Here is a 16,993-nt window from a genome sequence, read left to right on the forward strand (position 1 = left end):
AGTTGGGGGCTGTTTCTCGCCTCTTTTTTCTCCTGTTCAGTATGCTGCTGTGCTGTCTCTTGTTCCTCTAAGGTTCATGAGGGGTGGAAGGGGATGAAAGGGAAAGGATAAAAGTTCTTCAATTTCAGAAAATGTTTTAAATGCTGTGGAGCAGTTTTGGTTCTTGAGAGGCTTCATTTGGACCTACACATATTTCTGTATATAAATACTTGCATGCACATTCATTAGAAAAAGTGGTGTGCATGCCAAACTGAAAGTAGTAGTCACCTCTGAAGAGAGCAGGTGGGTGGCCACCCCAAAGAATGTTTTCACTCCATTTGTATTATTTGAATTCTTCAGGTAGAATGTGTTTTGGGGTATTTAATTAAACATAAATGAGAAGCTATGTATCGGAAATACGAAAATTTGCCAAAAGAAAATTGTTTCCTTCTAAAAAGGAAAAGTAGAAAAGGACTTTTTTCAAGCTTCTAATTAAAATATTGATATCTTCATTTAACCATTTAAAACTGCATTTTTAGGTAAGTTTTATGATAGAGATATAGTAGGGAAAACATATTTTGAGATACAGTGCTTAATTTTGTGTGTGTTGGCATTATTTAAGAAATCACATTTGAGGTACAATATGCATATAACACAATGCATAGGTTCTAAATGTAGTGTTATGCATTCTGAAAAATATGTTGCTGTTCTTAAAAAATATGTTTTGGTGGGACTAGACTTAGAACTTAGGGCTTTGCACTTGCAAAGCAGGCGTTCTACCGCTTGAGCCACATCATCAGTCCCGCATTCTGACAAATGCATGCATGCCTGTAATCCTCTCCCAATAAAGATATAGAACCTTTCCTTTTCCACAAAATTCCTTCTTGCCACTTTCCAGTCAGACTTCCCAATACCCTATTTAGCCACAGATCTGATTTAGTTTTGCTAATTCTAGAATTTCATGTAACTAGACTCACATAATATGTACTCATTTGTGCCTGTTGTCTTTCAGTCTGACAGATTTACCACATTGTGTCTGCATCAGCAGTTCGGTTCCTTTTTAATGCTGACTGAATAGTGTTCTATTGTATGAATATACCAGTTTGTTTATTCCGTTAATGGACATTTCCATTGTTTCCATTTAAAAAAAATTTATTATTATGAGTAAGGCTACTGTAAATGGTTGCTGTACAGTCTTTTTGTAAACATTATTTTCATTCCCTTCTGTAGATACCTAAGAGTGGCATCGATAGGTCATAGGGTAGATGTATATTTTACTTTGTAAGAAACTGTAAATCTTTGTTCTAAAGACCTATGTGCAATTAATGCATGTTCTAGTTCCTCATTTTTTGTCAGCACTTGATATTGTTAATCTTTAAGGTGTTAAGCATTTTAGTGGATTTGAAAGGATATTTCATTATGGTTTTAATTTGTATTTCCATGATAAGTAGTGCTGTTAAGCACACTTCATATGCTTATTTGTGTATGTTCTTTATGTAAGTGTCTGCTGAAATCTTGTGCCTATTTACAAAATGGAATCTTATTCAGTTACAATGTATTTGTACATATTCATAAATACATCAAACAATTTCTCCAGTTCTATGGTGTTTCTGTTCATTTAAATTTGATGAAGTTCTATTTATTATTTTTTCTTTTATGATTGGTGCTTCTTGTGTCTTAAGAAAGTTTTGCTTACTTTAAAATCACTTAGAGATTCCCCTTTATGGTTCTAATATTGTGTTCAGATCTGTGATCCATTTCAAATCATTCATTTATGAAATAATATAGTATTCAAATTCATTTTTCCCTCACATAGGCATATGGTTGTTCTGGCACCATGTGTTAAAAACACTTTCTTGTCACTATTCAGTTGACTTGATGTCTTAGTGAAAAATCAGTTGACTATTTATTTGTGGATTTGTTACTGAACTCTGTATTGTTTTGTTCATATCTTTGCTTCCATATCTTCTGATTTTTGTCATTCTTTTCTGAGATTGTCTAGTGTAGATTTTGCATTTCTACAACATTTTAGGATTGGATTATCAATTTAAAAAGTCTGCTGGTATATTGTTTGGGATTATGTTGATTCTACAGATTAATTTTGGGAGAACAGATAGCTTAACAACATTGAGTTTTCTAATCCATTTGTTGTATTTTTATCATTTATTTGTGCCTTTAAGTTTCTCTCAGCAGTGTTGTACATTTTCATTGTACCTGGTATTGCACATATTTTGTTGAAAATTTTTTGCTATTTTAAATGCTATTCTAAATTGCTTTTTCCTCCAATTTTATTTTTCATATATTTGTGGCTAATATATAAAGTTCAATTGATTGTTGTGTGTTGACTGGGATTATTATAGTTTTATTACATTCATTTTTTTTCTGGTGTCATAGTATTTTTCTAGAGATTTGGTAGTTTTCTTTACACATAATCATGATGTCTGTGAATATAAATAGGTTTACTTTTTTCTCTCTGCTTTTCATGCTTTTTGCATATTTTATTGTAGCCCTGGCTACTTCAGTACAGTGTTGAGCAGAAAATCTGACAGAGGACATGCTTGTGTTTTTTTTTTTCCCCCTAGTCTTGAGAGGAAAAGAGTTCATTGTTTTACCACTTAGTATAATATTAACTGAAGGCTTTTTTGTTTTTTTGTAGGCTTCTTTTATTAGCCTGAGGAAGTTCTGTTCTCTCTCTGAATTCATAAAAGGTTTTAATCATTAATGAGTTGAATTTTGTCAAATGTAATATTGCTGTTGAGAAAATCATATGGGTTTCCAATTTTTTTGTGGTAATTTGTCTAATGGATTTCAAATATGAAGTCGATCTTAAAAGCTCTAGTTTTAACTCCAATTATTATTTAATTTCTTACACATTTGCTTTTATTTTTTAAAATTTTATCTGTGCTCATGAGAAATATTGGTCTAATCTTCTTGAAGTTTTTTAAATTAGGCTTTTGTGTTAGGGTTGTGCTGACTTCACAAAGTAAATTGATTAATCTATGTTTCTGAGAGAGTTTTTTAAAATAAGAATAGTATTGTTTTCCCCTAAATATTTGATAAAATTCACCAGTGAAACATCCTTATGGAAAGGGTTTTTTAAAAAAATCAATTCAGTTTTTAAGTAGATACAGACCTATTGAAATTTCTATTTCATCTTGATTTGTCTATTTTATCTAAGTTAAAACTTAGTGGTTATTATAGTCCTTTATTCATTTAATAAAGTTTGTAGGTTCTTTTTGATATTGTCTTTCATTCTTGTTATTGGTAATTTGTGCATTCTCTTTTTTGTTCTTGCTCATTTTTTGCTAGTAGTTACCAATTTCACTTACCTTTTTTTAGAGTCAATTTTTGGCTTTATTTTCTATTGTAGTCTGTTTTCTGTACCATTGGTTTTTGCTCTCTGGATAATTTTGGCTCTCTCCAGGTTCACTGATACTTTCTTCTGCTTTATCCAATCTATTGTTGAATGTATCCAGTGAAGTATTTCATTCCAGATATGATCCTTTTTATTCTAGGCAAGGAGTTGATATTTTTCATATATTTATTAATAATTCAGTTTTTTCATTACTTAAGACTGTATTTTCCTGTAATTCTGTTGCTATTAGTAGTTCTTTTAAAGTGCTTCTTCAACTCAGTGTTTAATTTCCTTTTTTCTGACTTCTAAAGGAGAAATTGTAGATCACTGATTAAAAACTTCCTTTTTAATGTAACGTCTAGTTTCACTCCAAGCACTGCTTTTAATACATTTTGTTACTGTTGTGTTTGAATTACTTCCCATTTCTCTTGTAATTTCTTTCTCAACTCATGAATTATTTAAAAGCTTGTTTTATTTTCAAATATTTGTGGATTTTGTTTATATCATATAGTTACTGATTTCTAATGTAATTTTGATTTGATCAAATATACTGTAATATTTCATTTACTTGAGACAAGTAAATTATAGCAAAGCACATATGGTCTTTCTTGGTAAACATTGAAAGGTAATTTTATTCTGCAATTTTGGATGCTGTATTTTATAGTTAGTTCATAGCTCTTGGTGTTATTTAGACATTGCTGATGTTTTTGTTGTCTTCTTTTTTCTTTCTTTTTTTGTGGCAGGATAGTTATGTAGCCCAGGCTGACCTCGAACTTGTTATGTAGTCTAAACTGACCTTAGATCCTTTTGCCTAGGCCTTCTGAGTGCTAAGATTATAGACCACCATGCTTGACCTGTTTTAGTCTTCTACTTATCAATTGCTAAAACATTGGCATTACATTTTTGTATTCTAATTGTCTTTTTTTCTCTTTAGTTTTGCTAGTTTTTGCTTCATTTTCTTGTTATGTAGTTATGATTTTTATGTTTTTCTGTTAAATTGATGCTTTTACCATTATGACATGGACTATGTAAGGATTTTTTGTTTTGTTTTGATGTCATTTTTGTTCTTTTTCTTCAATTTAATATGACTGTACCAGCTACTATAGAAGTTTTAAGTCCTGTCTTTTAATTCAAGTATCAGGGTCACCTTGGTGTCTTTTTCCTTAGACAGCTTTATTTCTTAACTATGGGTCACATTTATTGCTTGGAATCTTTGGTAATTTTAAATTTAATGAGAGTCAGCAATTTTTTTGTCTTTTTGAAAATGTTGGGTTTGTTTCTCCCCCACTCCCTCAGTGAGAATGCAGTTAATTTAATTAGAGTTATTCTTAATCTTGTATAGGCATGGTTTTAGGCTCTAGTTGGACCAGTCTTTATTTTTAAGACTTGTGACTGTACTGTCTCAGCTAAATGCCTGGATTTTGATGAGGTTCTTCTACCATGACTGTCAGTACCATGCAGGCTCCAGTATCTCCATTGTTCTGTAGCCCTGTCATAGCCATTGTGTCTTAGGTATTTCAAAATATTCCTGAGCACATGGAGAGCCTAGCCTTCTGCCCAACTTTTCCCAAAACTCCCTTAGTTTTGGTACTATGTTTCTCAAATTCCATCCACTTCATCCAGTCTATGATCACTGTGTGCTGCCTAAGCCTTACTTTGTTTTGTAGTAAGGAAATTGCCCCAGATAGAGAGTTTGGGTAAAGGTGGGGTGTTCTTTGTATTTTTTCCTCAGGAATCACAGTGCATTGTCTATTATCTGATGCTTGAAAATAGGTGCTTCATATGTTAAGTCCAGCTTTATAGTTGTTTACAGCAGAAGGAAATGTTTAGCATTAAACATTTATTCCATTATGGCTGGAAGTAGAGATCTGTCTTATTTAGCTTTACGTATTGTAAACAGGAGCCTATAGTTTCATCTACAAATAAAAGAATATATCAGATAATACAAGAGACATAAAAAATAGCATCAGTGTAAAAATGGGGGGGGGTGAATATGATGGAAGTACTTTATTTGCATGTGTGGAAATAGAGTAATGAAACCTGTTAAAAATTGTTTCAAGTGGGGGGAAGGGAGGTGAAAGGGAGATGAAAAGGGAGTGAATTTGATCAAAGTACATTATATGCATATATGAAAATATCACAATGAAACCCCTTTGTAGAACTTATATATGCTAATAAAAATAGATTGTTAGGACTAATTCCATGTTTGAGGAGCTGCTGAAAATTAGATACTATTATTTCAACCTTTATTAGAGTGGCATAATATAATCAATATCAGAAATACGAATAAGTCTTTAATATTGACCCTAGTTTTTCTTTTAAAGTTAAGACTTCTTTCTTCAGTGTTTCATTTTGTTTCCTTTTGAGATAAGGTCTTCCTGTGTAGTCCAAGACTGTAGGATCAAACTCAAGCTCCTCCTATTTTAGCCTTCCAGGTTCTGGGACTTACAGGTGTGCTTCACCACACTGAGCTCAAAGCTTTTCAGTTGCAAATAGAAGCTGACTTAGATTATTCAAACAAAAGAAGGGAGATCATGTAGTATGAGGTTATAAGTTTACCACAGAGTTGCATATGCTTGATGGCTGAAATTTTAAGAAGACGAATGGGCAGACTCTTCCAAAAAGCCTTCCCCATTTTTTTGTGTGCTATAGTATTTTCATCTGTATATTAGAAAATTTAATACTTAATTTCTCTACCTTATAAGTAGTTGATACTTGTTAACGTTTCCTGACCATGTGAAATGACATTTTTTTAAGGTCAGTTCAAATGCTGCATAGGAATTAATATTTTTACTTGAGAGATAGCAGGAATATTTTTGATATTATCTGTTCTGTGCTTATTTTCCATATGTAAAGAGTAATAAGTAATTGAATAAATGAAGATCAAGTGATATCTTCATTTGAAAATTATTATCATGTAAAGATAGACAAGATATGATATTTAACTGATTTTCAAAGTTTTCTTTCTGCTTTTAGATAGTAAATCTGTATTGATATGTTAGCATTTTTTGAGTACTTTTTGTAGTTGAGGTGATTTTTAAGTTAGAAAGTTTCATCTTAGTGAATGTATATTGTTTTATGAAATAATATTAAAATAAAAATTTAAAAAGTAACTGAATCCCTGGTTTTTGGTTTTATTTTGTTTTTGTGATTTCTGTAGTATTAAAGTATAGAAATAAAGAGTTAATCTAAAAGTCCACTGTGGTTTGATTCAGTGGGCATCAACAAATAGCTCTAATTCATTGTCTAAGCTTTTGCCATGTTATCTAATTTCCCAAACATATATTAACTGTATTCTTTTCTTGATGTTCTAGCTCTCTATCTATATCAACTTACATCACCAAGAAGATAATTTTGAAGGCATGTTTTGCTGAAAAGCCAACTGAGAAAAATTTTACGAATGGGATGAACACGCTCCAGTTAATGGACTATCTACTGAATTTTGGATGTTAACATTGTCCATCTGGTACAGTTACCTAGTGATGTACCTATTCTCACAATACCCTATTTCAGTCTGTTTGTCTTGATTAAAGAATTCAAAGTGGAGTACCGCAAACTTGATATGGATAATAAAAAGAAAGACAAGGACAAATCAGATGATAGAATGGCACGACCTAGTGGTCGTTCAGGGCACAACACTCGAGGAACTGGGTCTTCATCTGGAGTTTTAATGGTTGGACCTAACTTTAGAGTTGGAAAAAAAATTGGATGTGGCAATTTTGGAGAATTACGATTAGGTAAGGCTATTTTGTTTCTTCCATTACATGAGAGGCACTTTTTAAGTGTAAGATACTTTTTAATGGAAAGGATTTAGTTATTTCGTTGTTTAATTGTCATGGTAATTTGTAAAGAATACAGATACTGGAAATTTATGTAGTGTATTTTCATTCATTTCATATAGAAATGTCTGCTTGCTTGATATTAACTATTCTCATTTGTTGAGAATACAGGAAAATAAGAAAATAACTTAAAACCATTTAGTAGACTGAAGTAGCGTCCAGTGAGGCCTTTGTTGTATGTTCTTTGGGGATGATATTTAGGTTTCTTTTTCATATTTCAAGACATTTATTAACTGATCACTCTAGAACCATATATGTGGCTTAAAGTCAAGTTAAGATACTGAAGCTACTTAAAATTAATGAAAATTTGCACCGTTACAATTTAATTTTTTTCTTTCCACCCTTTTTTCCCCTCTCTTCCCCCCAAATATTTCTGGTATGGAGTTCAGGAATATAGTCTTAACAAGAGACGCAATATTGGCTCAGGTTATCATAATTAGCAATTTTGTGAAACACTGATCTAATTAAAGCTCCTAACTCTACCTTTACAGAAGTTGTCACAAAGCAATCTGATGACAGATTCAGGAATAAAATCTAAGTCTTAAGTCCTAGTACAGAAGAGATGTAGTTGTCTCCATTGATGAAAAACTAGAAGGAGGGTGGCGTGGTTATGTGGAAGTCAGTATTGAGGTACATTGAGTGCTCTGGTTAGTGGATCACCAAGAGTGGGAATTCTAGAAATAAATAGAGAAAAATTTTGGCTTCATGGTTTTTCCTTAGAGCCAACCCTGCTACTGGAAATAAATCCATTTGTATGTTTACCTACTCAACTACTTCTCCTTATTATCCTGTTAGGCACCCTAATTTGTAGTGACGCTTTCATCCTATTAGTTTTCTGTTGCTGCTAACATACATGAAATATTTGAATGACGTAAGCTCATAAAAGGCAATGACATACTTTGTACATAGTCATGTGGCTGGCAAACTTTTACATTTTGTAGGGACTCAAATATTTGAAAGGGTGAATGGTTTGCATTTTATTTTTTGAAAGATAGTTTGAAATTCTTTTTTTCGGGGGGATAAGACTGGTTTGAATTCAATACTTAATATTTATGATATGCTAGAAAAATATGAAAATGGTCCTTGCCACATTAGAACACATAAGTCATTTAACTACTTGGGGACTCAAATTCCTCAACTTTATAATGGGATTATTTCTACTTCCTAAGTATAGTGAGGATTAGATTTAGAGGATAGTGTAAAAAGATCAATGCTACATCTGCATGTACTTTGACCATTTTATTCAAAATTTGTTTTGCATAATTTGTTTCAAAGCAACTATGCACACCCATGTATATAAATACAACATATACATATGTATGCATATGTAGGTGTGTGTGTGTTTGAATTCACACAAAACAAATGAAGCAGGCCATTTTAACAACGACAGTATGAGAAACTGTACCGAAACTGTGCTATACATTGAAAAAGCAGTGAAGCATCCCTCTTTAGTCATCTGTGAATAAGTTGTAATAGCAATAGGGGACTTCTTAGTACTGCTAATCTAATCAAAGAGTATTGTATAGATACATTTGATATTTGCATAAATTTATTTAAATGTAATATTTATATTTGTGTTTTGCATATATTTATAATGTACATATATATATATACACATATATACACACAGGGCTAAATTAATTATTTTATTCTTCCTTATTCATGGACTACTAATGGAGCATTTTACTGCTTTTTCAAAGCCCCAAATGGTTTCTCTATTTAGAAAATGTTATTTATAAGCAGTTTTCTTTCTGTCTTGGATAAACAAATTCTGATGCTAAAAATTCATTTGGATTATTAAAACCACACTAATAAACACATCTTGAACATTTGATTGTTGGTACTGAAATTTTTTGTGTTTAGTATTGTGTAAGAAAGAATAAGTTATACATGTTATAGTGATTTTCAACAAAAACGCTATTGGCAGTTTGGACTGGACAGTTCTTTTCTTTTTGAGTTTGAACTCAGGACCTTGCTAGGTAGGCACTCATTTGAGCTATGCCCTCAGCACATGGACAGTTCTTTTTATTTTTACTTAATTTTTTTGTAGAAGACTGTCAACTTGTAGGGCAATGTTATTCAGACCTTCTGGGCATCAAATAATTGCAATCAATACACAGCTCAAAATATCTGTACCCATCCCCCGCCCATGTCCAAATGCCCCAAGGAGAGGCAAAGCTAGCCACTGTTGGAAAGTGTTCTTACAGGTAACTAGTTTTAGAAAATACCTATGAGATTTTTAAAAAATAGTAAATATTTAAAAATTAAAATTATATTTAAATAAATGTGTGGAGCATTTTATCTGTATTTTGTATTTTAAATGATGAGTTGATTTATTTGTGGTTTCATTTTATTTTTATGTTTTTAGGCTTGCAATCTGTATGTGGGTGCATATGTTTCTAGCTTAAAAGACACCAAACATAGTTAGCAAAACATAGAGTTTTGCATTGTATAAGTTTCAAGTTTTCTGTGTATTATTTTTGGACAAAAAACTTTGTTAGTGGGGAAAGACTGCCCCTCCTGGATTAGCCACTTTACCTACTCTTATCTGGCCCATCTACCCTGGAGGGGATATTTCTTTGTACCTTGCCACTAGAGACCAGCTCTGTAGCCTAAAGTTCACTGGAATTATGGAGACTAATCTACTCTAGGCTGTATCCTCCCTGGTTTTGCCTTTTCCTTGGAAACTGAGAAAGGTTTGGGCCAAGTGTTACTTTTGCCCCATCTTCTACCACTTAACCCAAAGCTGATGTTTCTGCTGTGACTGTGTGGCATGCAGTATGACTCCCTCTCTAGGATTTGTGAGTATAATAAACTTTGTTTTCCTGAGCCTCTCCTGTGTTTTCTTGTGGCTGCCCCTGACTGACCGTCACATAAAAGAACACAAAGTAAGGATGTTATATATTGCTTACAAATGATTGTATCTGAAATAAGATACTGTAATTTTTGACATAACTAAGTTTTCTACAAAGGTTGTCCATAACTTTTTATTTTTGCTTTTTTCTCTTATATAGCTTATAATTCTCTTTATTTTAATGTTTGCGTTTGAGAATTATTTTGTTGAAATTGTCTGCGTCTTTTAGTATACATCAAATACTTTTGCAGATTTTTGTGACTCCATCATTTTTATGTTTATTGAGTTTATTACTGTTTCTAGCCAAAGCATTATTAAAATTTGGCTGAAAGTATAATAAAGAGTAGATTATGATGTTTTAACAAAAAAAATCCCAAAACATAGGGGTTTTAAGCAAATCCTTTTTCTTTCACATGACACAGAGGGAGAGCACTCAGACTCTCAGGGTACCTCTGTATCCTTAATATGTGGCTTCAGTGTCTGTGTGCCAGGTGATCTCTCTTAAGTGTTGACCTTTTCCAACCAGCCAGCTAGTCAGAGGGAGAAAAGAGTCAGTGATGCATACATTTGTTCCTGGAAGTGGGAAGTGACATAGCTCTTGTCCACTGATATGAAGAACTTAGTCACATGGCCGCAGTAAGGTGAAAGTGAAACTGGAAAATGTGTCTGTAGCTAGGCAGCCATTTTCAAGCATGGGCATTCTATTGTTATGGAAGAGGAGAATGGGTATTGGTGGATAACTGGTGGTTTCTGCTATAAACACACACACACACACACACACACACACTCTCCTTCTCTGTCTCTCTTTCACTGTCTCTCTCTCTCTTTCTCTGTCTTTCTCTCTCACACACAGAGTTTCTAAAGAACATAGTTTTTTATAATAATTACCACCCCGATTCCACAGTGTTGGTAAAACCATCTTTTTAAGCTCAATCTGGCAGAAAGCTGTATTGGAAATATCCTTTGAAATTGAATTGTAACATCAATTAACCAGCACCCATTTACTTGGAGCCTTCTTTTAATAGGATTTCCTCTATACCCACACTCCCTTTTTCACTAGTACCATATACACGAGCATACTTTGTGTATCAGTTGTTTATTCATGTGTATAACAAATATTGATTAGAAGGTAACCATGTGAGACTTGTGGATATGCTAGGTGACAAAAACGCATTTGCATTATTGTTTAAGCTTTGTTCATGTTTATAACTGTGACCCTTCTCCCCCCCAAGGTTCAGCAAAATCTCTAATGTCCAGAAAACATGATGCTTTTAGGATTTGGTACTTCTTGCTGTAACCCAAAAAGTAGATGCTGGACCATATAAAAGCCAACAAAAGCAAGACTTTCAGAAATATTTGGTATATTTTGTTCTATGGGTTTTATAGTTAACCTAACTTCTTGTGAATTTTTCCCTGTATATGTGTGAATAAACATTATATACAAAATAGTTGTGAAGAGATAATAAGCTTGAAGAAATGCATATTTTACCAATAAACTCAAAACTAGAATTGTTCTTTTGTTAATTAGATACCAGGTCCTGAAGTAAGTTTGCCATTTTATCATTATTCAGTTTTGCTTACTAGTGGAAACTTAAATTTTTGTTCATTCTGAAGCCTTGGAAATGTGTATGAAGACACATCTAAATGCTGCACTAATCAGTTAAGAATATAAAATATTTGCTAACATTAAAAATATTTATATAGATCTAATTAGTATCTGCATAGAGTTTAATACTCATCAGTTTTGGAATGTTTTTGAGTCCCATCTTTATGCCAAGTATACTGAGCTTATGAGACCTATGCTACTTTGCATTTGTGTGAATGTTTTTTTCCTTTCTGCTCACTCATTTTTATATAATAAGGACAAAAATCAGAAAAGAATTATAATATTTGTATGAATAAACTGCTGTACAAAGGTGGTGACACATCTGAGACTGCCATTTTGCTTGTAAGTTTTATTCATCAGCTGCACTATGAAAGGAAGCCCAAGATTTTGCAAAAAAAAAATGTTGTATGTGAAAATTGACCATTGCCTATTCTGTGTTCAGTAGCCAATGTGACAGGGCCAGTTTTTTTCACAGTTAACAAAACCAAAATCCCTATCATTTTTCTATTTCCTTCATTACAAAGGTAACTTAGGCTAATTGAAAAAATACTGTAAATTCAGAAATTATCTGTTGTACTATTTCTTTTATTTAATTCTTTATAATGTACTTGTAAAGGTACACATTAGTTGTCTTTATTTACTTACTGCTCCAAAATTCTCCATAGTATTATCCTGGGGCTACAGATACCCATTGAAATTTTGCTTTTATTGAAATTTTTAACATTATTTCAGATGTTTTTTTTATAGATCTGATACATTTACTAGATGAAATATGAGCCCCAATAAGATTATATTTCATAATGATTTTAGTGAGATGATGAGTGGGAGAGGAATTTTGAATTCCTGGGTTTTTTTTTGGCAGTACTGGGGTTTAAACTAAATTCATGTTTATACATATTTATATAGGAGTTCTGTGTTTTAAGTTTACTTAGCATGCAGTTGAATATTGAATAATGAAAGCATGATAGATACTGGCCACAAGTACCAAGGTGAAAACCCCTTGGACTATCAATACACACTTCAAAAAAAAAGGAAGGACAGGAGGGTAAAACAGGTCTTTCCTGGGAGTGGGTACCAGCGGGAGGGGGCTTGGCATAAGAAAGTGAAAAAGAGAGTGAATATGGTGGATGTATTTTGTATTCATATGTGAAAATAGAAGAATGAAACCTATTGAAATTCTTCTAAAAGGGGGGGAGAAAGAAAAAGATGGAAGGAGTAAATCTAAGATATAAGTGTAAAAACATGTAAATATCACAATGTATCCCCTTGTACAACTATTACATAGTGATAAAAATTTAAAAAGGACAAGAAAAAAACTAATTTCTAAGTTTTAGGCAAATATTCTAACAAAGTCAAAATCTTTATTTATTTATGTGGTACTGGGACTTGAACTCAGGGTCTTTTGCTTGCTAGACAGATGCTCCACTTGAGCCATGTCCCAGTCCTTTTCTGCTGTTTTTTAGTTATTTTTCAGGTAGGATGTCAGGGTTTTTTTTTTTTTTCTTTTTCTTTGCCCTGGGCCGTCCTCAGGTCATGATCCTTTTATCTCTGGTCTTGTGAGTAACTGGAGTCACAGGCACACACCATCACGACTAGCTCATTGGTTGAGATGGGGTCTCGCTAACTTTTTGCCCAGACTTGCCTTGTGCTGTGATCCTCTAGCTTTCTACCTCCTGAGTAGCTGGGACCATGCCTGGTTTTAGAATCTTTCTATTTTTGTAGGTGGGATTACGTGTTTATTAGTAATCTTATTGAAGATTGCTTTTGCTTAATAGTTGGAAGTAAAAACTTTTACTGTATTTAAGTGTATTTTACTGTATTTAAGTGTGTAATTTTTCTAGGATAGTTTACATAAATTAAAGTTACATAAATTAAGTTAAAAATTATTAGCAGAATCTGACTTTTTTCTTTGTTTTTCAAGGGAAAAATTTATACACAAATGAATATGTGGCAATTAAATTGGTAAGTTCATATTTCTTATTCATCCTTACCTATGTCCCTGATGTATAGCATGACTTGATTTTCCACTCTGCTTGCTGTTGTCAGCCTTGTCTCTGCCAGTATAATCTGTGTTATTAGGGTGGTGTGAAGTCAGTGTACAAAGGAGAGACTGTTAGAGGAAGAAGAAGGTGGGAGATAGTATCTTACAGTATCTTTGTGAGTATAGGCTGGGTTTGACTGCAACAGATGCTGTTTATTTTCACATGGAAATAAAGATACACAGTAGGGTTGTGGCACCATCAGGAGAGAGACTGACTGCCAACACATGGCATTTACCAGGATGAGTTCACCTTGGTTTCAAGGTCTTCTGCTTAGCTTTATGATACAAATCTGGTTAAGTCATTGCACCAAGATTGCCACTGTTTCTTAGAGTTGCATTTATGGCAGTCAGTCATGAGAATCAGTTCATACAAGCAAGATCTCATAGATGTAAATATTTAGCAAAGAGTTAATATCTGATTTGTAAAGAGATACTTTGCCAAATGCTCAAGTTAGTACAATAATGTGTTTTCTTTTTATGGGCTACATAGAAACCAAATTAAAATGGTAGGTTTCCTCATGAGCATGAAATCAGGACAAGGGAAGATAGTATATATGAATCATGGTAGGGAGGTCCAGATGCAGGAACTAGATAGGATGGGCGTTGCTGATTTCTATTTCTTTGGTATTCTTCTTTTTCATGTATTCTGGGCCAGTGGTCTTGAATCTAGACATTGGGGTTGGGGGTGGCATGCAAGGATAGAAGTACTGCAATTCCTGTGTTCTGTGTGATTGATGCAGTAGCCTGTAGTGAGGAGCTCCATTCCAGGAGCCTGTCTTGCATGTGAATGACTGATAGACTAAGGGAGATAAACTATTGTGTCAAAGCAGGAGCCACTGCTCTAGGCTGACCTTTCCTTGTCTGGTTCAGTCTTTAACTTGTGACCCTAAGGTCCTACTATTTTCGGATTTGGAACTGGTTTACCCTGTCCATACTAAAATACCATGTCAGCTTCCAGTCTTCTTATGTATGTACATGATATGATACTGGGAGACCAAATTGAGTGACTTCTTTCAGCTCTGTTACCTCTTTCATTTATCTAATGTTACCCTGTTTCAGATTGATAGTTTGTTTCAGGAATTTATTAAATTGACTTCATCCACTACCCTCATATCTTGTTTGCACTTATATAATAATCTGCTGTTAGTGAATAATGAAAATACCATTCTGTGGTAATATGACCTTTGTTATACAGTACTGTTGTAGGCTCGTGCAATATCTGATCAGAAGATTCCCAGATTCCTTGTGTCCCACATGGAGGCATCCAGGCAGGACACATGGGTGTAGTAAGGGAGGTGTGTGTGCTTAACTACTGCCTCTGAAGAACTAAGCTTATCATTTTCTCTTATAATAATCCTTATGGTTTTACATTTCCATCGGGTTTTAATAGTTTTTAAAAATATTTTCGGAAGCCTTAGTTTAGTTGATTCTAATTTCACTATGATATGTCTTGGTATAAAAAATTTTTCTTTATTCTGTTTGAGATTCTCATTCCTCTTTTTTTTTGTTTTTGATGGGACTGGGGTTTAAACTCAAAGCTTTGTACTTGCAAAGCAGGTGCTCTACTGCTTGAGCCATATCTCCAATTCATTTTGCTCTGGTTATTTTGGAGATAGGATCTCTTGAACTATTTGCCTGGACTGGCCTTGAACCATGATCTTCCCAATCTCAGCCTCCCAAGTAGCTTGGATTACAGATATGAGTCACCGGCACCTGGTTCTCATTCCTCTTGAATCTCTTTTTGTTATCCTTATCAATTCTTGAATATACATAGTGATTATTTCTTCACCTGTTGCTTATGTTCATCCTTATGTCTCCTTCCTCCTGACACTGTAGTCAAATGCGTAGTAGATCTTCTGATTGTATTGTTCAGGTCTCTAGTGTTCTTTATTTTCTACTTTTTCCTCCATAATGCATTTTGCACAGTTTTCTATTTACCTTCCATTTCCTGTAGTCTCTTCTTTGTTATATTAACCTGCTGGGAAACTGAACTTTTAAGTTATTGTATTTTTTTTTTTTATTTTTCAAAGTTCTATTCTTTAAATTTTCTGTTGCCTTACTATATTTTTCTAGGTTCTTACTTAAATTTTTCATGCTACCTTATTACAGTTTTCTTTTTCTTTAGATATTTTCCATATTTAATATTATCTGTAGTATCTAAGATCTGTGTTGCTTCTGTTCATGTTGTCTTTGTGTGCTTTGTGTGTGAATCTCAAAAACACATTGTTTGATAAAAGTGAGACACAGATAAAGCATATAATGTGTAATATCATTTAGATGCAATCCAGCAACAGACAAAGATGAATCTAAAGTTTATAAAAATCAAAAAGTGATTATTTCCACAAAAGAGATGATGGCAGTGTTCTGTAGACTGTTTTGGTTGACACAGGAGTATGCATAGTTCACAAAGCTAAGATCTGCACTTAAGAACTATTTTATTATAAGTTACAATTCATGTTTAAAAAATTTAAGACATTTTTACTACCAAAAATCTCATATTATCATCTTTGTTCTTACAGTTTTTTTCTTTATTTTTTGGGGGGTGAAGCTAAGAGTATACACACTTAGCTTCATGTATGCTAAGTGTGTATACTCTGCCACTGAGCTACACTACCAACCCCTCTTATTTTTCAATGTCTTCACTTTAATCTAAAAGCTTTACATTAGAAATAGGCAATTCAGACATGAGTTCCTGAAAGCAGGATAGTGTAAAGACCAAGATTTCCTTAGTCATGAAGGTTCAGAGCATATTTTTTCTTTCTTTCTTTTTATTTTTCATTCTGCGTTGCTCAATTGATGAGCAATATGGCAAAGAAGCTTGTAAGAGTATTTCTAAAACCTCCTTAGTTAGAAGGCTGAAAATGTGGCACAAGCTTTCATTCTTTGAAAACATTTTGTGAATGATGCATTTTCCCCCTCCAGTATGAACAGATTCTGTATTCTAACCATTTGTTCTCTATAGCAGAGCATATTTTTCTTCAGAGTTAGGGAATCTAATGTAGTAGATAGCCATAATGCTTGATCTAATAACTAGCTACTTACCTTAAATACATTTATGGATGGCATCAGTTTATTTGACATTAGGCAGAGTTGATTTGTATTTGATCTAATCTAGAGACACAAAGATGCTGAGTAGAATAATTCATTGTATAAGAGTTGAAATTAACGTTTATAACATTTGGAATTGGGGCTAGTGATCTTCACTAACTTAAATGTCTTTGTTTGTTCTTTGACTAGGAGCCCATGAAATCCAGAGCACCACAGCTGCATTTGGAATACAGGTTCTATAAGCAGTTAGGATCTGGAGGTAAAGCCTTAT

At 33.3% G+C, this 16,993-nt stretch overlaps 1 protein-coding gene across 12 annotated transcripts in view; it reads left to right on the forward strand.

Moving 5' to 3' along the window:
- The window catches only part of Csnk1g3 (casein kinase 1 gamma 3), a 104,134-nt gene that overhangs the window by 23,889 nt on the left and 63,252 nt on the right, over positions 1 to 16,993 (forward strand). For 11 of the 12 annotated variants that reach the window (XM_074076576.1, XM_074076575.1, XM_074076580.1 and 8 more), the window contains exons 2-4: positions 6,649 to 7,071; positions 13,555 to 13,595; positions 16,912 to 16,981. In XM_074076576.1, coding sequence (XP_073932677.1) covers positions 6,897 to 7,071; positions 13,555 to 13,595; positions 16,912 to 16,981 — 286 coding nt within the window. In that variant the 5' untranslated portion in view covers positions 6,649 to 6,896. Of the gene's footprint in view, positions 1 to 6,648; positions 7,072 to 11,296; positions 11,387 to 13,554; positions 13,596 to 16,911; positions 16,982 to 16,993 lie in introns of those variants that run through there. The other variant, XM_074076581.1, reaches the window with a different exon arrangement.

This window comes from Castor canadensis, chromosome 6 (assembly GCF_047511655.1).
Source record: "Castor canadensis chromosome 6, mCasCan1.hap1v2, whole genome shotgun sequence".
NCBI lineage: Eukaryota > Metazoa > Chordata > Mammalia > Rodentia > Castoridae > Castor > Castor canadensis.